The sequence below is a fragment of the Podarcis filfolensis genome (genome assembly GCF_964270895.1).
Source record: "Podarcis filfolensis genome assembly, chromosome: Z".
In the NCBI taxonomy this organism is placed as follows: Eukaryota; Metazoa; Chordata; class Lepidosauria; order Squamata; family Lacertidae; genus Podarcis; species Podarcis filfolensis.
The window spans coordinates 14,100,865-14,126,453 of NC_139617.1; the positions used below are offsets into that span (position 1 = coordinate 14,100,865).

The 25,589-nt window shown below is 40.9% G+C and overlaps 1 protein-coding gene across 3 annotated transcripts in view; it reads left to right on the forward strand.

The window, feature by feature from the left end:
* The window catches only part of PCDH11X (protocadherin 11 X-linked), a 737,057-nt gene that overhangs the window by 564,032 nt on the left and 147,436 nt on the right, over positions 1 to 25,589 (forward strand). For all 3 annotated transcript variants that reach the window (XR_014543680.1, XM_083595815.1, XM_083595814.1), the window contains one exon: positions 578 to 776. Coding sequence is in view for 2 of the 3 variants with exons in the window: in XM_083595815.1 (XP_083451941.1) it covers positions 578 to 776 (199 nt within the window). In the remaining variant the exon portion in view is untranslated. Of the gene's footprint in view, positions 1 to 577; positions 777 to 25,589 lie in introns of those variants that run through there.

The following is a 25,589-nucleotide window of genomic DNA, read 5'->3' on the forward strand; positions in this document are numbered from 1 at the left end:
GAGTATCAGAATAGTACACACAACCAATACATGAGAGTGTCAGACTGAATATATTAAAGTGAATCTTACTCTTTCTTATAAAATACAGTTGTTTTCTATAGTATCATCTTTGACAGGGATGTAGAACCTTTCTTTTCAGCCTGAGGGCCGTATTGCCTTATGGACAATGCAGTTCTTTAGCCATGTAATGTATACAAAAATGAATATGCTAGGGTAAAGTATAAATAAAATGTAATGTGAATATAATAATAAAAATAACAATGTGAAATGTATTACGGAAAATTGCTCTGCAAAGTATGCATATTAGGAAAAATTGTGTACACACATGTGTGTACATTAGGATAAATGCTGATAAATTTCCATGAGGACTGTTTAAATATATATAAATAACTTCCAAAAAACTGATGTAGAAATGTGGAGAACTGGGGGGTGGGAAGAGAAATGGAGAGAAAACAAAATTGGCAGATCTGTTCATCCTGATAGGTACCAGGGCAGAATACATTTCATAAGTTGGTTATAGTCAACAACAACCTGGGAACACTGCTGGAACAATATGGTTTTCTTTTCTCCTCTGCAGTCGCAGCGCCGAGTTACATTTCACCTGCCGGATGGTTCTCAGGAAAGCTGCAGTGACAGTGGGCTAGGAGACCATGAGCCCAGCAGCACCGCTAGCACAGCACATCCTCTGCCACTTGGTTTCCCGCAAGAGGAGTACTATGAGCAGACATCACCCAACAGTCGGACAGAGGGAGATGGCAATTCAGATCCAGAGTCCAGTAAGTCTGTTGCATCATGGGCATTTGTCACTCTAGGGAATTCATGGGTCCAAAATGAGCATCCAGTATATAGTGACAATTTATTCTGATTCAAATAGTATTTGTTTTGTTGCACCTGAAAGGACAAAGGTCATCATTTTGTCCATGGCTGAAGGGCCTTGTAGTAATATTTTCTGAGCTGCATTTTGAGATTCAGATGATGAACCCATACGGACCAAACTGGTGGTATTTAGGATGCAGTAACCCAGCTCTTGGAGGAAGGCCCTATGTGGAAAAGCAGGATAGAAATCAGGACCAGAAGACCTGTGGGGTCTAAGCTAATAAGTGCCTTAGAGAATAGTAAACACGGAGCAGTAGCTGTCTTTGAGTGCTTCTTTTTTAATTTCAGTGTATGTTTCATTGTTTGGGTAAAATACAAAGACAGGCTTTTCATAGGACTGGGCAATTGAAGGGCCTATAAAGAGTTTGCAAAAAGATGAAAAATGCAGCTGAGGCAGAAATGAATAATGAAATTAAATCACACTTGCTGTTTGCTTCTTAAAGGGCATGCTACTATTTATGGGGTGATTTTTTTTTTAGGTTGTTGTATAATTTCAGAGAGATATATCCAAGCTGGCATTGATCCAGCAAAGCAAATTGTAAGTTTGTAGTTTTATTTTTATTTTTAATGTTCATGGACTATTATGGAATAATATAGAATTATAGAGTTATAGAATTGGTTTTATTTCTTTGGTTTTGGGCCTGTTATCTTTTGTATTTGATTTTTTTTTTAATTGCATGCTGCTTTGGTACCTTTTGGTTGGAAAACGTTTTATAAATCTGCAGATAAATAATCAATCAATCAATCAATCATTAAGGGAGGAAAAACTCATGAGAGGAGACAGCAGCAACAAACATGTTAGTTCCAGCCACACATTGGAGGGAAGCCTCCAGTGCTCATGTTTCACAACAAGTTCTAAAGTATGCAGGAAGTCTCCATGAGTACAGGAGTACCACTTCAAGAGAGTGCACAGGTTGGATGGTAACAGAGACAGCTTGTAACCCCCTCACATTTACTTAAAACTTAGTGGTCAATCTAGAAAAGGGCTGTGTTTTCAGCTTAAACCGAGATTGGAGCAGTTGTTGCCATTTGGGATGCCCTTTCTGATTCTTCCCCTCAACTTAGGGAGGGGTATTTGTCCCATTTGAAATAGCTGCAATGTCAGTTTGATCCTAATGATATATACTTTGATAAGTAGTGGCACACATCACTACCTCATGGCTGATGTGGTGATAGATGTGTCTTCGGATGTGAGAAGTTTGCAAGGAGGTTGGACTCACCTATTTTTCTTAGATGACTAATTATCTGACAGCTCAAGTTGAAATCCAATACCAAGAATAATTAGTGTTCTGCAGTGTGGAGATGTATACCCCAACTAATGTGATTTCGACTTCAATAGCTGTGCTTTGACGTATGCAATTGATGTTGTGTCCTCTGATGTTGGTAGTTTTCAACCATGTCTGGGATTCTTTACTGTGATGTAGCTCTTTAGTGATTCTACTCTCACACAAAAATATGTTCAGGATGTTCACAATACACCCTCATCAGATGAGTATGATATATGAAATGTTTTCCATAGAAACAAGAACTAGAATCATAGAGCTGTTTTGTGGCAGATATACTTTTTTCAACTGAATGCTTGAGTGAACTGAACTTGAATGTGGATAATTGAACCTGAGACTGTATACATGCAAATCATCAAACTGTAGCCACTCCTAATTTGCACTGGCAGCTGGCAAAATTGGACTATATCCAGCGAGTTAAATTTAACTAGCAACTAGAAGAATAACACAGCTAACTTTCTAGGGTGGTGGTGTGAGTGAATGAGAAAGAATTAACTGAACTTTAAAAGTGCAGTACATAGAAAAAAAGAGTTCATGTGAGTTATCAAACATTTAACTTTTACTTTTTTTAAAAAAGAGACTTGGACAAGTGTTAGTTCTGTATGCATGCTGTACGAAGTTCTTTCATTTATTTTATTGAACAAAATTTCTTTGCTGTTTGATTATAATAAAACCTTCAAACAGTTTATAGAAAATAAAACGCAAAAGTTATCAATAAAATGCTGTTAAAAACAAGCATTTAATGATTTGAAATATCATTAAAGTCAACAATATACTAAAAATAAATGTGTTTTACATGTGCTTCTACCAGGAAGGAGTCTTAAACTTCTACCAAGCAGGAGTGTACTTGGTGTCAATAGACATGAAGTTCCAAGGTATAGGGTTTGTAGCCAGTTTTGGAATGTTATCATAGATTAAATTACTCTGGCCAGGTTGTAGATGGGGCTTGTGTCAGTCACATGGCATTTGGGGAGTTTGCACAGTGTTTATAAAGGAAATCTCCTTGAGCTTTTAATCATTTGGTCTGGCAGTTTACCTAAATTTGCCCTTTGTGGAGTAGTTCAGAGACTTCTGGGCTTCCTTGTTCTTAAGGCTTGTTAGCTTCCCTAAACTGTGATTTCAAAATCACTGCTTTTCATAGTTCTGTCCAAATAATGATTGGAGCAGAGCAATGGGATTAACAATTTAGTAGAGTTTGTGATTTCTGTCAACCAGATAAACGAAATCTTATCCCTTGTCAAAAAAGACTTTGATATGAAAACGAAAACGACCAAGTATGCAATATACAATGGTGTTTCAGACTTGAAAAAGTAGGTGTGCCAGGGCTAATTCTCTATCATCTATCTATCTATCTATCTATCTATCATCTATCATCTATCTATCTAATTTTTAATTAGCATTTTTCAATATAGAATAATAAAACTGTGTGTACAAAACCATAACATAGCCATAAAATAAACAAAAAATGAGCCATAGCTCACCAATAAGGATATATGTTCTTGCCCCTTTTAAGTTCAGATTGAGAAATAAAGAAATGTTTACGATTTTAAGGATAATAATAATGTACTCAAAGTACTCAACTTTTTTTGAAAAAATGACACTGAAGTTCTACAACATTTAATGCTCAAAAAACAGTATATTTAAACCAAGAGGTAGACTCTGTCACTGGGTTATAGAAATATATATATACTGTGTGTGTGTTGTGTGTGTGTGTGTGTGTGTGTGTGTGTGTGTGTGTGTGTATCCACCTATGTTGATGTCCACTTGTGGGTTCTTCCATAACTCTACTGATTTTTCCCATCTTCAAAGTGGTATGCTAATAATTAATTTGCAGAGGGGCAGAGTAATTAATCTTAGCAAGACAGTACTGCATGATTGATCTTCTACCTTTAATCTAATTAGCCTGCACATAGGTGGGAGAATGTAATAGCTGAACACTTTACTATAAGGCTTTGAGAAAAGTCAACCCTTTTTTTGATGACCCGCTGAGACCATTCCCATACATCACTTCTTGGGTAGTCATTAGTTGCATGTTTGAATTAAAAGGTGAGGAAACTGGGGAAGATCAAAAAACCCAGAGTAGGTTGAACATTCTCATTTTAAATGAGTCAGTCCTTTTGTACACTCTTAATAATGTATGATTATATCTTGATAGCATCAAATTTGGTTTGGTAGTAGTGGCCATAACAGCCATAGGTGAAAATCAAAGCAGCAAATATTTTAGATGTGCCAAACTTTCATATCATAGGGGAAGATTCAAGAAACAGTTCTTTGATGTTCACAAAACTTCACAAATGAAGACTGGCACTAAATTAATTTTCACTGTTTGATGCAGCATCTTATATTTGGCCTACAACAGTTCAGCTTGCGGATTGCCCAGGCAGGTGCATTATGTGACCCGTGAGAGCAGCAAAATAACTTGCACAATGGTGATGGGATAAAATCAGGCCAAATATTTATTGAGAGCAGCAGACAAGGCAAGGGTTGGCATGGCATTGGGTCCCAGGATCAGCTCATCATTCCACAAGCCCTATGCTGATGGAATGGATCTGCTGGGTTTGGATCGCTCCAAACCTGCATGATGGGAGTCAGCCAGTGTTGAACCTTGCCGTGGTGCAAGCCAAGCAAGCAAGGTCTCACTGGGAGACCAGGGTGCAGATTCACACCAGGCAGATACCAAAGACATGCTTGTGGTTGCTATGGTCAATGCTCCCCTCAGGCCCCTTATGGGGAGTCCCCTTAATTATGCTGATCCCATCAAGTGCCATTTCCACCCTCATGCAAACTATGTTCTTCCGCCTAACAAAGGAAAGCTATAATTTCACTGAGGGGAAGGCGGAAGAAACCCCCAACCAAGTGTCAATCAGGTTGATAGGGGGGGAAATCCTTTACAGCCCTGTCAACCAATGACCCAAAATTGTTCAGTGAAGGCTCTAACATGAGGGTGGGTGGGCAGGAGGGAAGCTCTTAAAGCAAAAAGCCTATGAGATCCAGAAAAAAGGCAGCCTTATATAGGTTTTCCCCTCATAGGTGGAAGATACTGGGCAAAACCTTGCCCAGTATTTTGCTGCAATCTATGGGTGTCACCAGGCAAAGGCGTCCTGTGCTTATTGGGCATGGAATGGGGCTTACATTCACAGGTCTGCCAGCTCCCTCAGTTTGCATTCCTTTGCTTATCTTTCAAAGGACATAAAAAGCATTGTGCTGAATCTGTCCAAACTCCAGTGTCCTGCTTCTACAGAGGCCACCCAGATGCCTTTGAGAAACCCTTCCACACTGATCCATTCAGCAACTGGCATTCAATGGCACATTGACCCTGCACATGGTGGTTCCATTTAACCATCATCACTACTGGCAGACCTCTCCATTTCAAATTTCTATGACACAGTTTTCAGTAGGAATGGAGGAGAACTTTATTCAGTTCACATTATTAAGGGCATATCTGCACTATACATTTAAATCACTTTGTTGCAACTTTCACTGCATGGCTTCCCCCAAATAATACTGGGAACTTTGTAAAGTGTGCCAAGAGTTATTAGGAGACGCTACTTTTCCTAACCTAGTAGCAATAGTAACAATACAATATGCACCCTTTTTCAAGACTTCACTTTGTCATTGTTTTTAGTGCAAAACTGCAGAGCAAAGCCTGCAATGTATGTTGTTTTCGTTTTCCCTGCTATTTTAGGGAAAGTGTCGGTGTTGCATTGACAGCCACCACTTTGCTGAAGAGCTCATCCCACAATAGCTAAGACATCAAAAGCTCTGTGTTTCCAGGGATGCTTGAGGAATTTGATCCCAGCTATTTACTGGATTTCATGCTTCTCTGGATGTTGTGATGCAGCTCTTGGCAGCTTGCACCCCTATACTTACACCATATCCCTATTTTCATAATGCATGTGTAAATAATATTTTGAATGGATTTCAAAAATGCAGATTAGCATGGAACTGGAATGGAATTACAGGTCAAAATACTGTATGTGGAAGTGACAAGGGCTGGGATAGACAGGTTCATCAGCTGTAGCAGGATACAAAGGAGAAACAAAGCAGATTTCTTTCATTTTATATATCCCTTCCCCACTGCTGTTACTGATGTGAAAAGTGCTGGACATTAGCTGTATAAAGGGAGTCCAAACTGGTGTGCATGTGATTTCAAAGCAAGCAATGGGGCCCTATACTAGCAATAACCCCAAAAGTCAAAATGGATAGCAACCCAGAGAGAAAGAAGTCATTCTTTAATGTATGAACTTGAAGCTGTTGACAGAGTTCCATTTACGTTTGCAGTTTTGAGGATGAGTTTATCTCGAGGATCTTAAACCCAGTATGGATTAGACTGAGGATTTATCAGAGACAGAGAGAACAGTCTGATCTGAGTGTAGCAATCCCTTATCTTGTCAATTCTGTTTGAAAATGACAAACACATGGAACCTGGTGTGCTTGGCCAATAGAAAGCTGATGTCAGAAGGACTGGAATGCCACTGAGCATGAATGACTATCTTCAGTGACACAGAATAGGTAGCCCTTCTCCTCACAAGAGTCTTCCTTTGCTTCTTATTTTTTTTAGTAGGCAGCCCATGCTGTAAAATAAAATTCACATGACATTTATATTTCTATTATTTATGAGGCAATGAGGCAATCCTTTTTTATGACCTTCTCTATTTCCTCTCACTCTTCCCCCATCACATTTTCAGACTATCTTAAGCTCTTTTTTCTTCTTATCCTTTGGCAATAATAAAATAGGGACTTTAAAAACTGGTTTATTTTATTCCCTTTCCATAATACAGGACAAATGGCAACCAAGGTGGTAGCCTCTCTCCTCTTATTTCCCTCTGCCCCTCATCAACAGCATTTCTATCCCATTCTCAAAAAAATGACAGGAAAAACTATAAACCAGGTGTTGGGATCCTTTGGTCCTCAAGATGTTGGCAAACTACAATTTCCATCATCCCCTGCAAGCATGATCAATTATCAGGGTTAATGGAAGTTGCAGGTCAGCAACATCTGCAGGGGCAGAGGTTCCTCAAACATGATTAAAATTATAATTTAAAAAATCTGTTCCTAAGTTTCTCACTGGGCATCCTAACAAGACAATTCAGCCCTGGTTAGGCAGCACCAGATAATTATATAGCATCAGAGCTGGCATAGCAATTGGGCCTGAATTAGCCTGATGCCATCAAGTGGCAGAACTGAGTTTGGTTCCAAGAAGCTCAAGGCAACACTCATGGTTCTCCAGCTTTTCCCACATTTTATGATCACAGGTGTAGATTAGGCTGGGACGTTCAGGTCACCCAGTGAATTTCATTTCTGGGTGTGGATTTCTACCTGTGTCTCTTCACTCTCTCAGTCCAGTAGTCTTCATCTGACAACACATGCTTATCATCTTCTTATTTGTATCTGCTGATCATAATAAAGAAATAGACACAAAGGCTGGACTAAGGTAGGGCCTCTTTGTCCAAGATTAAACCCATAAAATCCACTTCAGAAGGAAAACACTACTGATGTAGGAAGAAACCTCAACCTGAAAGAAACTGCAGCTACTAAGGTGCTAAGCCCTGCCTGCAGGAAGAAGAAGAAGAGAAGAGTTTGGATTTGATATCCCACTTTATCACTACCCAAAGGAGTCTCAAAGTGGCTAACATTCTCCTTTCCCTTCCTCCCCCACAACAAACACTCTGTGAGGTGAGACGGGCTGAGAGACTTCAGAGAAGTGTGACTAGCCCAAGGTCACCCAGCAGCTGCATGTGGAGGAGCGGGGAAGCGAACCCGGTTCCCCAGATTACGAGTCTACCGCTCTTAACCACTACACCACACTGGAAGTGGCAGCATGGCTGTCCAGCCTGACTCCCATTTCCCAGGCCACACCAAGAAAGTGAGTAGGAAGGCCTATGCTGCTCTACCACCCCTTGAGACCCCATAGCTTCAGGATGATGAAGCAGTTTACCCTCAAAAGCAGGGCCTATTCCACCCCCAGAGCCCAGAAATTAAGCATCACTGCCAGTTCATAACCCAGACTGGGATCACCTGGCTGAAACATAATTTATTTATTTTTATTTTATTTCATAAAATTTATGCACTGCTTGATTGTAAAACCAAACCAAACCTCAAAGTAGTTTACAGAAAAATAAAACAAGGAAATCGAGGAAAGTCCACAACCCTACTTTAAAACACATAAAAGTTAAAATAATAAAACAGATTCATATTACCTCAACTTCCCAAGCTTGTCAAGACAGGAATGTTTTTTAGCAAGCGATGGAAAGAATACAATGAAGGCACCTGCTTGATCTCAATAGGCAGGGAGTTCCAAAGTGCAGGTGCTGCCACACAAAATGATTTGAGTTCTTCCAGCTGCAGAATGGGTATTATGTGGCTATTGCCAATTCCTCCAATCAAAGTGGTTGAATGGGCACATGTAGGGTAACTGTTCCCTTCCTGTACCTAAACACCCAAAGTGACTGAATCAAAGACCAGATTAACCTGGTTAATAATATGACAGATGGTTGTATTATTAGGGAACTGCTAGTCATGGGGTCATGCCACGAAATATTATGCATTGTATGCACACTTTACCTAGCAAGTGCTTTTTTGTGCCAAATGGTTAACTGGAGAACCATAGGCGTAGCCAGGATTTCTTGGGGGGGGGGCAAGGCTTTTGTTAGAGGAGGGGCAGAACCTCAGTTTGCTATGTATTTTTATTAATTGTTATTGATTGGGGGCAGCTGCCCCTCCTTGTCTCTCTGCATGTGGAGAACTGACTTGCCTGCAACATTTGGAGAAGTGCAAATTTCAAAGGATATCTCTGTGTTGGTTTGTATATTGATCCGATAAGTAAAAAGTATGTAGTTTTTCATTAACATGTCAACACAATCTAATCTCTCCCTATCCCTACTTGAAGCCAACTAATTATGTTATACATCATATCAAAATATTCGGTTTTTGGATAGTTTGCACCAGACTGATTATTTTGACCAATTAGTCATTTCACACAAAATAACTGTGAATGGGAGATGCAAAGGAAGTTACTCTGAGATCCTTTCAGGAATAAATGGGCATGAGTGTTAGCAACACACACCACTTTCAAAATCTTGGGCGTTGCAAGTGGATGAATAACAATACAAATTAGCCACCTATAAATGCACCTCCTCAATCAAACACATTTGATTGAGATTTATTCTTCAGAGACCTTGGAAGAAACACACACAACAAGCTTATTTACTTTCCACATTTACAGGATGGGTCAGGGCTGAAGTCATTGGCAATGCGATTAATGGAAAGCTCACCCTTTGGCTGTTGGCATTGTGTATTCAAGTGCAAGCTGTATTCTGCTTGAGTTCAATTTTTGATGCTCTCTGACCCTTACTCCACCATAAATTATCAAATGTATTCATCAGATGACAGCAGAGGCTTGGATGTGCTTTACCAAGGAGAAGAAAATATTATATCCTTGTACTATCTGGTGACCTGATCCTATAGAGATCCAGATCTACTCGGGCATTCTCACTCATGTGATTCTAATCAGTCCACTGTGAGAACTGGACTAGATTGGCTACTGACCTGATGCAGCAAAATCCAATTAAAAAAAATGTGTATAGCAGCCAAAACTGCATACAAAAAGAAATTGTATTGGGAGAAATCATCACTAAAATGATGGCAAATTTTCATAGTGACTCTTAAAAAAATCATCATAAAAACTGGGGTAATGTTCGGAACTGAACTCAGAACTGGAAAAATGAGAAAGGAGGAGAAACAGAAATCTGCCCCTAGTCCTTTAACATAGGTTTCTATATCATATGGGAACCTAAGTAAAAAGCTGCTCTCCACTTCAGACATGAAGTCCCCCATGTAGGGATGAGCAATCAAGAACATGATGCAGTGGGAAGGAGCGGTGAGTGTGTTTTGCTTCCCCACCACACGCAAAATGGAACCTCGTGAGAGGAAACACCTGAGCTGGGCAACTGAATGATTAAAGTATGGTACAAAATTCACTGCATTTATGCACTGTGAGAACCTGTGGCATTAATACAACCCAGGGTATTGCAAACCATGGTTCAAAAGTGGGCCACTACAAGCTAGTATTAATAATTTCAGCTCAAATATTCCTCATAGTTATGTGAATAGGTGACTTTTTCCATAAAGCTTATTTCATTCAGCTAATGCAGAATTCGGTGGCCAGGTTGCTCACTGGAGCAACACGGTTTGAGCATATTACGCCGATCCTGTGTCCACTTCACCAGTTACCTATTAGTTTCCGGGCCCAATTCAAAGTGCTGGTTTTGACCTATAAAGCCTTAAATGACTCAGGACAACAATACTTCAATGACTGCCTCTTTCCATATGAACCTACAAGGACCCTGAGATCTTCAGAGGCCCTTCTTCATGTGTCGCCTTGAAAGGTCCAGAGGGTGACAGGAGAATGGGCCTTCTCTGCTGTGGTTCCTTATCTGCAGAATGGTCTCCTCAGGGAAGTTCAGCTGTTGCCTTCGTTATAGACCTTTAGGTTCCAGGCAAAAACATTTCTTTTTAACCAGGCCTTTGGTTGATTTGATTGACATCCTATGCCCTTTTAAAATGGGGGGGGGGGTTTGCTGGGTTGTTGCCAGACCTGTTGGATTCTCTTCATGGAATCTGGGAGGTCCCGTCTTGTCCTTTGCCTCTGGCAGCAGAAAGTATTGGCCCAGCCCTGGCCTTTCCTTCAATGTCTGCTTGCAATCAGACATTCTTGAAAACCCAAGGACATGAAAAACATTCCCTTCTTTGAAAGAGAAGTCTGTCCCCATTCCACACATCCCTTAAGTTCTAGATGTAAGAGGGAGAAAAATGGATCTTCACAATAATAAAGGTGATGACAGAGAAATAGCTTCATATAGGGAGGAAGTGGGGAAAAAATAGTTGTCTGCTTCTTTTCTTTTAGCATGATATATAAGGGTCAACCTCCGCTTGTTATAGATTTCCCGTAGTGCCGCACGATAAATACTTCTTCCTCTGAAGCTAATAACAATTTCTTCCTTATTTTCCTTCTCCACCACCCCCAGGGCACCAGCTATTATTTCCCAAGGACCCGTGAGACCAGTAGCACGATCTCAGAGTGGCTATGCAATTTAATCTTGTCCAATACAAATTACCATGGGGCAAAATGCTCTTTCAGAACTGTGGGAGGCTTGAAATTATGTAGATGTAACCTAATGTTCCTCAGTCTTCAGAGAGCTGATTTCTGTTACAGGGAGAAAGGGGAATCCCACAGCATGGGGTGAAGGCCACAGGTAGCTTGTGAAAGCTTGGCGGGTCTAAGTATGGTAAGTGACTGTGTGGGATAATGCCTAGGAACGCCCCTATACACCAATTTGAGTTCCACCATGAAAGAAACGCAGTTATAGTATTATTGTCATTTCCTCTCTACTGACTCTCATGAGGACAGTGAGTGGGAGGAAAGACATCCAAGTGGGAGGTCCTCCCATTGAGACTCTCCTTTCAGAAGTCTTACAGACCCCCTCTTCCTTGGCTCAGAGCAGCAGACAGGCTTAACTAATGCTGGGGGGGGGGCGTGGCATTACTCTGCTGGGAGTGGGGAGGATTTCCTTGGCAGAAACTGAGCTGTGGTGGAAGGAAGAAAGCTAGGCATTGTCTCTGAGGCAATTGGACACCTCAAATCCATTCCTTAAGTATCTCTTGTGTGTTTTCTTGGAAAGACATCACAATTAAAATAGAGTGGTTGCTCTTAACCATCCACTTTTTGCAGAGGCAGCCACCTAGGTGTTTGGGGAATGCACTTCTCATCATTGGCCTTGCTAGCCCGGGCAGATGGGAGTTGGAGTCCAGGGGTCCAGATACCCCTACTCAATCGTCACACCTATTTTTATTCTGCTTCAGACAACAAAGGCACCCAAGAGCTTCTGCTCCAGGTCTTGCAAGCCAAGGGGACAACTTAGAAAATACTTGAGGGGATGTATAAAGGATGGAGCACTGCACGTTCAAATGGAACAGAATGAGGTTTGCGTCACACAAACCCAAAATGTACTTGACCAATCCTGTTGCAAGTTGATTGGTCTCCGGGGATAAAAACTGGTGTTAACGTTCCTTACAGATTGCCCTGTCGGTAAAGCACTGGAAAAGCTTAATCAGCTAAGCTCAAACTGATTACTATAAAGTAAATGACTTCTACAGTACAGCTGTAAGAAGTGGAACAGAAGTCTTGAAAATTTGTCAACTACTTAATGGAGCAAGTTGTCTTCTCAGAAATATTCTTGGCATTGTGTTTGAATAGCCAAACTGCAAGCCAGCATGTATCACTTAGAAAATAAAGTTGTAAATGCCAGATTCTTTTTGTACATTTTTTGCCATATTGCTCTCACCACCTGCTTATTTTCAAGTCCATCTTTGCTTTCCTTTCCCCATCTTATTCAAATGTCTATCCTCCTCCTCTTCCTCCTCCAGTTCGACATTTATCTGACTGTCTCTGAATCCCTGCCTACCTTATCCTTCCTGTCAGCACCTTCATTTGTCCTTGCAATAATCTGTTTGTACAGAGAAAGCATTCACACATAAAGCAATGATCACTTTTTCCGAAAGAGTACTTTGAAATAATTGATTGTGCCATGCTCCAGAACTGGAATGTTTACTTAGATTGGAATAATTGAAGGTCAATTTAATCGTCCTGATCCAGATTTTGTGTGTGTGTGTGTGTGTGTGTGTGCACATGTGTGCGCGCATGTGTCTGTGTAGATGTTTTTATTCACATAAGTGGATGGAGGAGAATCTATATAAGTGAAAGAGAAATATTTTTTTCCTCTCAAACTTCTTTCCACCAAAGTGTTCAGAGACTCAGCTATAGAGCTGCAAATAAAACATGTTATGTGTGTTGTAAGTGCAGTATGCAATGTGGCACTAGATGGCGAGGGTGAGCCTTATGGAAAATTCAATGTATTTTTTTTAAAAAAATGCTTTTTTGGCTTTTTTTTTTTAAAAAAAGCATTTTTAAAATGCTTTTTATATGTGTGTAGATTTCACGCAGGACAGTGTACAAAAGCTGCTACTGTTAAAAATAACACTAAAAAGCAAAACCACCATTAATGAGTGGTGCAGGTGAGTGTTACAGGTTGAGATCCAAGTTGTGCTGCATTTTGTCTCTTTCCTTCATTCCTTCCTTGAACAGTATCCTCCCATATTATGTCATGAACTGATTTTGAGACTGCCCACATTTCAAAAGCCGTCTTCTACTGGGTTGGCAGTCTGATAACAAGCATGGAACTTGTTCAAGATTTTGGAACATGGGTGGACAATAGATCTGGAAATAGGAGGATATATCATGCCATTAAAACTGTTGGCAGAAATTAATTATAGCTATTGAAAAGTATTGCGGGCAAGGCAACATTAGTGCTATACAGTGGTACCTCAGGTTACAAACACTTTGGGTTACAGAATCCGCTAACCTGTAAGTAGTACCTTGGGTTAAGAACTTTGCCCCAGGATGAGAACAGAAATCGTGTGGTGGCAGCAGGAGGCCCCATTAGCCAGGGCCATCTTAAGCATATGCGGCATCGGGGTGCAAAGATCCGCCCAGTGCCCCCCCAGGTTGCCAGGATTTGTCGACCTTTTTTTGGGGGGGGAGCCCAAAGTTGTTGACCTTTTTTAGGGTGGGCAAGGCCGGGCACCAGGGGGGGGGGCAAGCAGAGCCCAACGCAACAACAGTCGAGTCCAAGGTGGTGGCGGCTGAACGAAGCAGGCATGCACTGGGCAGGCCTCTCAATGGCCCGCCAATCCCATGCGCACAGAAGGGCGGAGCCGGCTGGCTGCCTCAGCGCCTCACTCACCCACAGCAGAAGAGTTGCAGCACTCCAACAGACTCTGCTCCACCCAGTGTGGTGGCTGTCGGCTCTTCCCAATCCCCAGACTTCAAATGTCAGCCCTGGACTCTCAGTCTGGCACCCCCGAGAGCCCAGCGCCTGGGTGTCCCGCACCCCTAGTGCCTATGGGTAAGACGGCCCTGCCATTAGCTAAAGTGGTACCTCAGGTTAAGAACAGTTTCAGGTTAAGAATGGAAAGAAAAGAAGTTAATATGCACTAAGCCAAACTCCACTCCAGGATTTCTCAGACCTCAGTTATAACTGCCAGAAGCTAGAGCATAAGATGCTGTCCCTTTTCAACCCTTCACCTATTTCCCTGTGCCTTAAGATAAAAAATAAAGGTCCTTCTTTTGTGCCAAATGTACTGGGCCAAAAACTTATCCTGCAGTTTTAAACTATTCTCCATCAATTAATGGGAAAACAAATATCATCCCATAATTATCAAAAGGAAGAGAAACTTTCAGTGAAATTCTCATCAGTAAGGTTCAGCGTCTTTGACATGCTTAGCTAAATTTTGATCCAACTAAGGTCTGCTTTGCCAGCATGTTCCTCACAAAGCATATCCCTGCCGCCAGCATGATTCAACTCTCCACTCACTAGCAAAGGTTTAAAGAGAAGCACTGAACTTTCAAACAACCTCACCCTGATCTATGAAATCCTGGCAGTTAAGAGCTTCAAAGAGCAGCATTGCCTGATGTCACTGACATGTCAGGTGATTGACAAGTGATTCCACACCCCAGCATAGGGGAAGATTTCATTAGGCTGCATGGAGCATTTTTTTCACATCAGGAAGTAGAGGCAGCTGGAGAGGCTGCAGATTGTTGGAAACTTGTGCTGGAAAGTAACACACGCCCAAACTACCCTTGGCCACTACACAAGGATATGGAAAACTCAAATTCTGGTACCCACTGAAATTCCAGTGACATTCTAAATAATTTAGTGCTCTGCAAATGGAGCAGATAAAGGAAGCTGCTTTCATATGGGAAAACTTTTCAGAAACTGAAGGGCAGATATTGTCACAGCACTAGTGCCCATTTAGGTTACTGAGCAGCAGGAGGGGGTCTTTTTCCCAGTGGCTCAGTCTTTCTGGAAATAGATGAGAACTGTTGAGCCCCCATCTTTAGAGGCATTCAGGAGAACCCTAAAGGCTCATTTGTTTTCACCGGCATTCTCCCAAGTTAATATTTCTGACATTGTTTAGGTGGATACCTATTTATTTATTGTAGGGAGACGATATGCACTGGTAGTTTATATTCATTTATTTGCAGTTACTTTAATAGCAGTCATATTGCATTATATTATTTAAGCCACCTTGGGAGGGTTTTACCCTCTTAAAGGTAACCTGGGGGGGCGGGATAAATAAAAGTAGTGATCTAAGGCCATAATCTTGTGAAGATAAAGAACCTTGCCTTTCTCACCTTTTGAGGAAAATATGCACTGTACCAAAATCCCTAAGTTTCACTGTATAATAACTATATGAAACTATCTTTTGCGTGAGCAGGCAATGACCGTCCCAGCCCCCAGGGACCACCTGAAAGGAATAAAGACTCATGACAGCATGTTATGGAATTAAAATTTGGCCACAACTTTATTAAACTTTCAAATGTAGGAAGACCTTAGCTTAGGCATTGGGCGTGTATCCTTCCCAGCCCCCCAACTGGGGGAACTGGGGCTCCTCAAGGTAAATGAGATATGTGGGTGCCCTGCAAGACGCATGTGTATGCAGGCAGCCCACCACATATCCCCGCACGCAGGGTAGTTCACTGACAACCTTTCAATGTATGGCCAGTGACACCCATATTACAACCCCTTTAAGAGAGGATGCTGGAATCACCATCGCAGGGGAGGAGTGAGTCATCACTTCACACACACACACACACACACCCCATTTAGGGAAGAAAAGACTAAAGGATTCCGCCCAAGGCCTTAAACTGCCAAAGTTGTGACGAATTGCTACGGGGAAGACAAAACCTGCCAATGCAGGAAAATTTCTTCCCAGTTCAAGAGCAACCAGTCAAAAGAACATAGCAGCCCCCACTAAACAGGAAGAAAAAGGTTAACGTGCAAACAAGAAACATTAAACAAAGGGAGGGTTGGGTGGGTGAAGCTCCTGAGCGGACTGCCTGGCTGCTGCCAGTTCCACCCCCTATTTATGTGACTGGCTCCACCTCCCAGCAGTGTAATTTAATTTAGCTGAGGCTGGTCGTGAACCTACAAAGAATAACACTGAGAGGCAGGCCAGCCCATACAACTGGTAAGTTCCCTGGGGTCCAAAGCGCCGCACGTGATCCCACAAAGGGCACCCATGGTATAAAGTGTGAGTGCTCAATACTGCATCAGACCATAGCTCTAAGCTGCCCAGTATTGTCCACTTGCAGAACAGGGGTGGGAAACTTTAGCCTTCCATGTGGGAAACTTTAGCCTTCCATGTGTTGCTGAATGACAACTCCAATCAGCCCCAAGCAAGCTTGGTAAATTGTCTGGGATGATGGGAGTTGTATTTCAGCAGCATCTGAAGGGGCAAATTTCCCCACACCTGTGGCAGAGATCTTCATCAGAGTTGCCTGGGATGCTTTAACTGGAGATGCTGGAATTTAACCTGGGACCTTCTGCATGAAAATCATGTGCTCTACCACTGAGCAGCCTCTTCCTCACCCTGCCCAGTGTAGATGACTGCAGTTTACATATACAAGTGTATCTAAAATCAAGTAATCCAAATGCAATGTAAATTGAAAAGGAACATATTTTTCATTGATATATCCTTGCTTAAAATCATGACTTTGAATTTGCTTCTAATGATATTAAAAGTGCAATAGTTTTACTCCCAGAAACGCATGGCAAATGTAATTTTTTTGTCAACTGGGATGAAAATCAGCACAATGCCTTTTAGGATCAGGGGCAAGGGGATTTTAGATAAAGAGCAGTGGTGCTTATGAAAATCAAATGAGATGAGTCAAGGCAGGAAAAGGACAGATAGAGTAAATGGATTTTTTTTTCCCCAGAGAGAGATATTGATGGATGCTTCTAGGGTTATGCATGCCACTTAGCAGCAAATATAGTGTGAGCTGGGAAGGGAGAGAAATCTGCAAATAAACAGGGAGGTGTAAAAGATAATCAAGGGTGAGAGGCATGTGTTGGTAATAAAATGGAAAGGACAAAAATAGTCTAAAGTAGCAGCTATAGAAATAAATCAGAGAACATAGATGCAAAAGGTGTATATTGTCTAAGACTGTGTGGGAATAAATTGTTCCTTGGAAACTCCATATTGGCAAAAGAGACAGCAGGCCATGGCAAGGCATGCTTTATAGACAGAGCAGACAGTTGCAACACAAATGATGGAACTATTTGCCCTCAGTGTTCGCAGGAGAAGATGGTATGACATGACTAAATTTGTAGGGTGAAGGAAACTGTACCTGCCAAACGATAATGAGCCTTGCCAAAGCAGTGGTGATGGCTGTGGCCAGATGAAATTAATCCTACTGCTCTAGAAAGCCCGTCAAGATATGGGAAAACAAGAGGAACAAAAATGTAAAACATTTATGTAGAGGAAAGCTATAGTGTTAATAGGGTTAGGCAAATCTGTCATTTTAGCTTCTTTCAGTTTCAAGTTTTCCAGTCCTAAATTCATTTACCCACATTCCCACACAAATTTGCATTTTTAAAAAAGTCCCCTTGAAAATTCATCAGTATTATAGTGCCCATTTCTCCCAATACAGTCATACCTCGGGTTAAAGACGCTTCAGGTTTAGTGTTTTCAGGTTGCGTTCCGCGGTGATCTGGAAGTAACGGAATGGGTTACTTCCGGGTTTCGTCGCTCGCGCATGCGCAGGCACTCAAAATGACATCATGCGCCTGTGCAGAAGTGGCAAATTGCGACCCGCGCACGCGCAGATGTGCAGACATGGGTTGCGTTCTGCTCAGGATGCGAACGGGGCTCCGGAATGGATCCTGTTCGCATCCAGAGGTACCACTGTATACCCAATTTTGCACAGAATTTTTTCCTGATATAAACTTTTTTTTTGCAAAGACAGTTCCCCAACTATAAAGCATGTTTGTTTGTTATTTTCACTAATATATGCATTCATATGCACACTTCATCCTAGCATATGCATTCTTGTACACATCACTCAACCAAAGAATTGCATCCCAAAATTTACAAAAATGGAAGTTTTTAAGGATGGCTTGTTTTTGAAGTTGTGAATTGGATAAGTACACCTGAAAATGCTAACTGAATTTAATTTCTCCCCCCACCCCTAAAAGTAAGCAAACATAAAAGAGACAAAAAAAGAATGAACATCAGGGCAAATTAATAATATGCATAACCCCCAATCCTAATTTAAGAGAGAGAGTATTCATATCCCCATCCCCAAAGGAGATTGACGTCCCCTGCGCTCCCCCCCCCCAGAAAACAGCTGTATGTGTTTGTGTGTGTTACTCATATTCCCTAACACATTAATAATACTAATCTTAGGAAAATAGGAGAACCTATACCTGTAAGAGAGGGATGCAGGTGGTGCTGTGGGTTAAACCACAGAGCCTAGGGCTTGCTGATCAGAAGGTCGGCGGTTTGAATCCTCGCGATGGGGTGAGCTCCCGTTGCTCGGTCCCTGCTCCTGCCAACCTAGCAGTTTGAAATCATGTCAAAGTGCAAGTAGATAAATAGGTACCGCTCCGGCGGGAAGGTAAATGGCATTTCTGTGTGCTGCTCTGGTTTGCCAGAAGTGGTTTAGTCATGCTGGCCACATGACCCGGAAGCTGTACGCCGGCTCCCTCGGCCAATAAAGCGAGATGAGCACCACAACCCCAAAGTCGGTCACGACTGGACCTAATGGTCAGGGGTCCCTTTACCTTTTATACTGTAAGAGGCAATGAAAGTTATGGAACATAACAATATGGGAAGGAAAGACCAAATGTCCACATGCATTTACACTTTAATTACTTTTTTGAATTTTTTAAAGTTGCTGGTTTGTTTGTTTGTTTGTTTGTTTTAAATTGTTTTTACTGATACTTTTATTGTTTTGTTTTTTTATAAAATATTTATTGAAATTTTCAAAAAGTTTAAAGAAAAACAAAAAACAAAAAAGAACAAAAAACAGACATATAACTTTCAATCACATATTTCCTTGACTTCCCCACATCTCCCCTTCTTGTATTCCAATTCAGTTTTTAATTCAACAAGTTCCTATCCCCAAATTTTACCTTATTATATTTAAATCCTTTTACTTAACCAATTTTACATAAAATAAACCTCAATCTTACATAAACCTCAATCTTTATACATCAAAACTTATTCTTAATACCTTTTTCTAAAGTCAACCCCAATTCCATTTCACGAATTCCCCATTTTAATCTAAGTAACAAAGCAAAATATTTACAAGAAAAAACCAAATATATTTGTACCGCCTTTGGATACCCAAAACCCCACTCCCCGCCTTTCCCGGTTTCAATCTCCAACCGATGTCCATCAATCCATCTGGTGTCAGCCTGGTGACCTCACGTCCGAGGCCCTTAAATCTCTCTCCTTTCCTCTCTGCCGGTTTTTTTGATAGTCCTTTATGATAAACACCAAATCTCGGAGAAGCTCTGTCCCAATAAGGTCCATGTTTCTTCCTGCCAGGCCTCCATATTTAGAATTGTAATCCAAGTCTTGTTTTTTACTTCTTTTAAGTCCAAGAGTCCCAAAAATGATACTTTTATTGTTTTGTTCTATTAGTAAACTGCTTTGAGGTTGTTGATTTTTACAATCAAGCGGTGTAGAAATCCTGTGAGAATAAATAAATAATATTACCTATCCCAGATTTGAACGGTGCCTTCCTGCAACTGTGTTTGAGTTAAGTGGAATCAGATGCTTGAGCTAGGAATTCTATGCCAAAGTTTGCTTGGAGTGACAGGTTTTGCCAGTGCAGTTGCTTTGATTTCACGACTGTAGTGAAGGAGAGTTAAACAAGGCAATAAATTTCATTACCTCCAAGCCTCTTGCAAGTCTGATGCATTGTGTTGTGATGTGCCCTGAGAACACAGTGTAGGTGAGAAGAAGTACTGCAGCTAATATACCTAGGTAGCAAGGCAAAAATCTATGCTTTAGATAAAGTTTTGCTTCTCGTCAATTTGCATGTGCAAAGGGGAGATGTAAAATGATGTGATGGAAAAAAAATGAGAAGAGGTGGGAGGTTCCCTTCTTCCCTTGCAGAAAATGACAAGTTTCAGAAAGTTACCTGAGATTCTAAGCTGTTGGTAGTCATGTATCCAAATGTGACCCCATCTTGAGTTTCTTGGAAATAAAATAAGATAAAATAAAATAGAGACAGAGTGGGGCAATCACATAGAAGATATCATTATTTCCAGTTCTAGACTGGCACATATTCTCCCCCCAACTTCAGACATTTGTCCATGGTCATGTGGTCTAGAAGCATGTTCTTTTGGGTTAAATCCCATTTAAGTCCTTGAATAATTCATATTATGACTTTGGAGAAAAAATCTGCACTCAAAGGCTTGTAGAAGATGAACAGAATTAATCACAGAAAGAAAAAGAGACAATAAAATCAAGGCCTGAATCACCCTATTGTAATCCAAGAAGTCACGTCATAAGTAATGAAGTTAGCAATGATTTATTTAAAAGTTACAAGGCAATAACTCCGTTTTCTATTTTCTTCACAACATCCCATTTATAAATTAATGCATTTTTTGATCAATGAAAATTGTTTTAAAGTATTTTTATTTTTAACCTTGAGGTTAACAGACAAAACTCTGCATAACTACAATGCTGAATGTGAGTTTTGGCTTCTGCTGGTGCTGATTCATTCTGAGTCATTGTGTAATAAAGCTGGTGTTATCATTGCATGAGCGTCCTTGTGGTTAGATTCTTTTTTTGCAATTTTCAGAAATTGCTTTAGGTCAGATGAAAAACTCTTGGTTCTGTTCTCATTTTCATTTCCTTAGCTTCTATTAGACTCTGCAGGGTGGCATCAACAGCAAAATAGGTCAGAGATGCAAATCACTTCCAGGGAAAACAGTATCATTATCACTGTCACCATCTTTGTTGGAGTCTTACAGATCTACCTTGACCTCTTCATGTTTTAATTTTTGTTGTTATTATTAATAATATTTTCTTGTATAGGCCACCTAATATCTGTACAGACCACTTAGTAAGAGGTGTACAGCATGCATAGATCTATTCATATACACACCTTGCCCAAGGGAATCATTCTGAGTCACCGTAGGAAATTAAAGTGGTGTCGTCATCAGTGAATTTGCATTTATTTATACATTTCCATCCCATCTTCCTTTATGAATTGTTTCCTATGAAACATCTCAACATGATTTAGCAACAAGGAACATCAAAAATGAAAACCCATATCAACCAATTTCATACACAAAAACAGCTACAATTATTTATGTATGAAACTGGTTGCAAATCCAGTGCAGACTGGGACAGTTCAGTTGTGGTGGTGGTGGTGGTGGGGACTATTCAAATGATCCAAATTTTATATGCAACTTCATTTCCAAACAAATTGCATCTTTTTTAAAAAAAAAATGTTAGTCATTGGAAGTTGGTATTTAATGCAGGGCACTTTCATCCTCTTTATTTCTGGCTCCTGGCAGTTGGGGAGGGAAAGGTTGGGTCATTGTGTTGTAATGTGCAGAATCTGTTTAATTCTTAATGTGTCCATGAAGTTCCATATGACTTTTCTTATGGAGTCCCTTGTCAAAACCCCATCAGTTTACCTGGCTGAAGACGCATAAATGAATAATGATGACCCGTTACAATGTATCATCAACTCTTCTCTGATACATTATTAAACATTTGCACTTTCCTGATGGAAATTTCTTGAGTGACAAAGCATTTGAGCAAGGAGGTTTGTTATCTTCGTAGTTTGGAAACTAATCATGTTGGATCAATGAATTCTCACTTCATTAGCAGGAATAGGTCTTTCAGTGTTAGAGCCTTTATGAGCTTGTTGATTGGGGTTGCCAATGATTTTGCTGACCACTGTAATGAAATCTCTTTCTTGATTCGTTTTGGTTGCCGAAGTCTAAGCTTAATGAGCGCAACTTTTCTTTGCAAGAATAGTTAAGGTAGGAAGAGGTAATGAATGTTCTTCCGTGGACTTGGGATCTCACTGGGAGCAATTAATTCTCTGTTTATCCAACATAGTAGTAGAAACATGCAGTTTTATTTTGTTTTTGAGCTGTTGCGAGAATAATCTATTAACAGGGCAGGAACAGACACAAATAAACCGAAAGAGCTGGGTCAGACAGAGAGACATGCTGTTTTCTGTAACAAAACACTAAAAAGTATATTCCCATTTTTGCACTGGCTATGTACCTAAAGAACCTGTTTTACTTCTGAGAGAAACACAACCATTTTGTATAGATTGTTGTTAGGATGAAAATCCAGATACCTTTGACTCCTTTCTATAAATCTTCTTTTGGCGTCCAGCTGCCGCCTATTTGTTCCATCTCCAGCTGAGAAAATAATGAGTAATGCTTCTCTGAGCTTTGGATCCCCAGATCTGTGATTAGGAAGGCATGTTTATTTGGTATTTGTCCATCACCACATTGGACAAGAGCCTCATGAATCAAGTGCTGATTTCTTACATGTTCGAATCATGTAGACAGTTCAACTCAGGATACAAAAGTCACAAACCAGATGACCCCAGAGAGCCACATCAGTTCCAGTACTAGCTATATAACCTCTAGGTTTGGTTGCTATAGTCCCTCATTCTAGGGAACTGAAATAAATTAATTGTGGTTTTGTCTTAGGGCTCATCCACACTTCTGCTTGTCCCATGCCTACAAAGCATGGGCCCAAGTGGTTTTCTGCTTGACCCACATTTTCTAGGCATAGGTCTGAATGGTTTCCTCCTTCCCCATGGAAAACCTGCTCTTTCATGCTAAAGTGGAACAAACATTCTGGAGAAAAACCCAATTTCATATTGCTCTGATTGACCACTAAATAACTTTTTTTTTCTGGGGTAAGGAAGCCGGACAAGAGCCCTTAGCCTCCTGTGTAGGCTGCAAGCTCCACCCGGCCCCACTTTCTCTGCTCCTATACATCTTCAGCCTCTCCATCCATTGCATTTACTTCCCCCTGATATACTGCATAAGCACAAGTAGCCTACAAACTGTGAGTGGTTCAAAATATACATTAACAGTGACAGTGTACAATGGCAGGCTGTACACAGCATGGCACCTTAGCATTCATGCACATGTTTTTGTGTATGTGTGCAGAAGAAATATCTACCCATCCTTTGTTTAGATTTAACATTTTGCAGATCCCGAGTACTAAATCCTTAAGAATGGCAACACTACCATTTGTGCTACCATAATTTTAAGAACGTAATAAAGGGACGTAATAGGGATGGTGATTTAACAGGGTCAGTGACCAGACAAAATGGATGTGCATTTATTTTGGAATGAATGAAGAACAGGGCCCATTTGGCTGAATGTCTATTTGCTATGGATTACCTGCAGTGTGTACAAAAGGGGTAGGTTTTCAGGACCACACTCATCGCCTACCACTGGCAATAGTATTCAGAAAACCTCAAAATTTATTAGGGATAGGCCATTGGTAGCATTGGATCTACTTGATCAAAAGCCATATAAATCTTCCAAGGAGCCTGATCTCTGATCCCTGAAGCTATACCAGCCTAGTGTAAAAGGGGGGGGGGCGCTTTCCCTTTAACCAGCACCAACTGGTCTTAGGATTGCTCTGTGAGTCTACCTGTTCCCCATTCTTGCTTCCTCTACCTACAACCCTATGCATGCTTTGAATTCTGCATCTCCTTGAAAGACAACACTTTATCTAAATGTGCTGCATCATTTGATTGAAATTATGGTTTAGAGGAAGAGTTGTCTTTCAAGGAGATGTGTAGTTAAAGCACATACAGATATCTGAGAGCAAATAAGCAAACACACATATACAAAGTGGTTTGGTGCAATAAAAGGAGAAAGAAGAAAACAATAAGTGGGGATTTTCTCCTAAGGCCCACCTTATTTACATCCACAATCTAATTTCCCTCTCAAGACAAGGGGATCCAGCTTTGCAAACTGAATATTGTGGCTGACATTGATTCTAGCTGTAAAGGACAAAGGCAATTCAGGACTGGCTCTTGGCTTGTTCTTGTCTCCCCACCCCACATTCCCAGTCCCATCTTTAGGCCCTCAGCCTGCTGATTAGAAGTACTCTTAACAAAACAGAAATCAGCATGAACTACTCCAGTTGCTTTTCAGAATGAAAAGAAAAGAAGAAGAAAATGAAGTTCTTGGTTCAGCATTCAGGTTCCCAATAGGCTTTTAATCAAGGTTATGGGAAAGCCCATAAACTTTCTGCTGAATATTTAACAAGCTGGAGGTCACAGCAAACACAGCACTACCAAGGACAAGTGAAATGAGATTGCAATCAGAAGAGCTGCGAAGACCTGGTGTTAAGCAGGTCTTTGTCTTCGAGATAATATCTGGCAACACAACTATCAGGCAGACACGTCCTGCCCCTCCCCAGGTTCCTTTTGTGAGACTTAATTTTCCAAGCATAAGCTGCCAATAAAGCAAAAATTGATGAATAGGACTGGGTAGTTCGATTGATTTTAGTCACTGGCTTTTCTTCAAAATCGTGATTGAAATCCAGGCTTAACAATGCTGAAGCAGAATAGGCTCTAACAACAGAGCTACATGCAAGCCTTTGTGTATTTTATTTTTCACCATGTAAGCAATTTTTCCCCCCTTAAAAAAAGAAAGGCTGGTTTGCACTTATTGGAGTTTAGAGGATAATGAAAGAATCAAAAGAATCAAAGTCAAATAGTATAAACAATGTCTAAAATCTAGGCAGTTTAGATACTGGAGCAGTGTGGGTGGCATGTAGGCTTTGGGTTTACACACTAAATATCAGCGTTTTTAAAAAATAAAAGATTGAACGGTCTTCCAGCCCTCATTGGGTTTGTTTGCATGGATGGTTTTCCTCGGATAGGAAATGTCCACAAAGGAGTGCAATGGGGATGTGAAATATTAGTTGCAGATTGGCCAGACCTAGCGTGAACACTAGGATCCTAGCCTTCTGCCTTTCTCCAGTTGATACAGCAGTACCTTGCACTAGCTGCACTGATGCCATCTCCTTAGTGTTTTTTGTCCTGTCTTAAATATGTCATTGACTTCCAAACATGCAGCTTGCCTGCCTGAAAAAAGGATAGAGAGGGGTGTGTGAGTGTGCATCCAAACTAGCCTGCCATACAAAGATAAAAATTTCAGGAACTGCTTCTGGCCTGACCCACTACTGACCTGTGGTCCTTGGAAGTTTGGCCGTGCTTGAGTTAAGGCAGCCCTCCCACATCCACACTGGTTCTGACCTCAGTTCTGTTCTGGGTTCAAACATTAGTGGAGATAGGGGCTGTATGCACCAGCCTTGCACTTAATCACCCCACCAGCTCCACCTCTGACTTTTCTGTATTGTTTGGGAAGGTCTGAAGTGGGATTCTTCATGTATTCACCTGAATGGGCTTAGAATCGTCATGACTGGGAACCCTGATTCTGTAGGATTCCTGGTCATTGGGAGAATTATTAGATTGTTCCTCTGAACACATGAAGAACCCCCCTTCAAGCT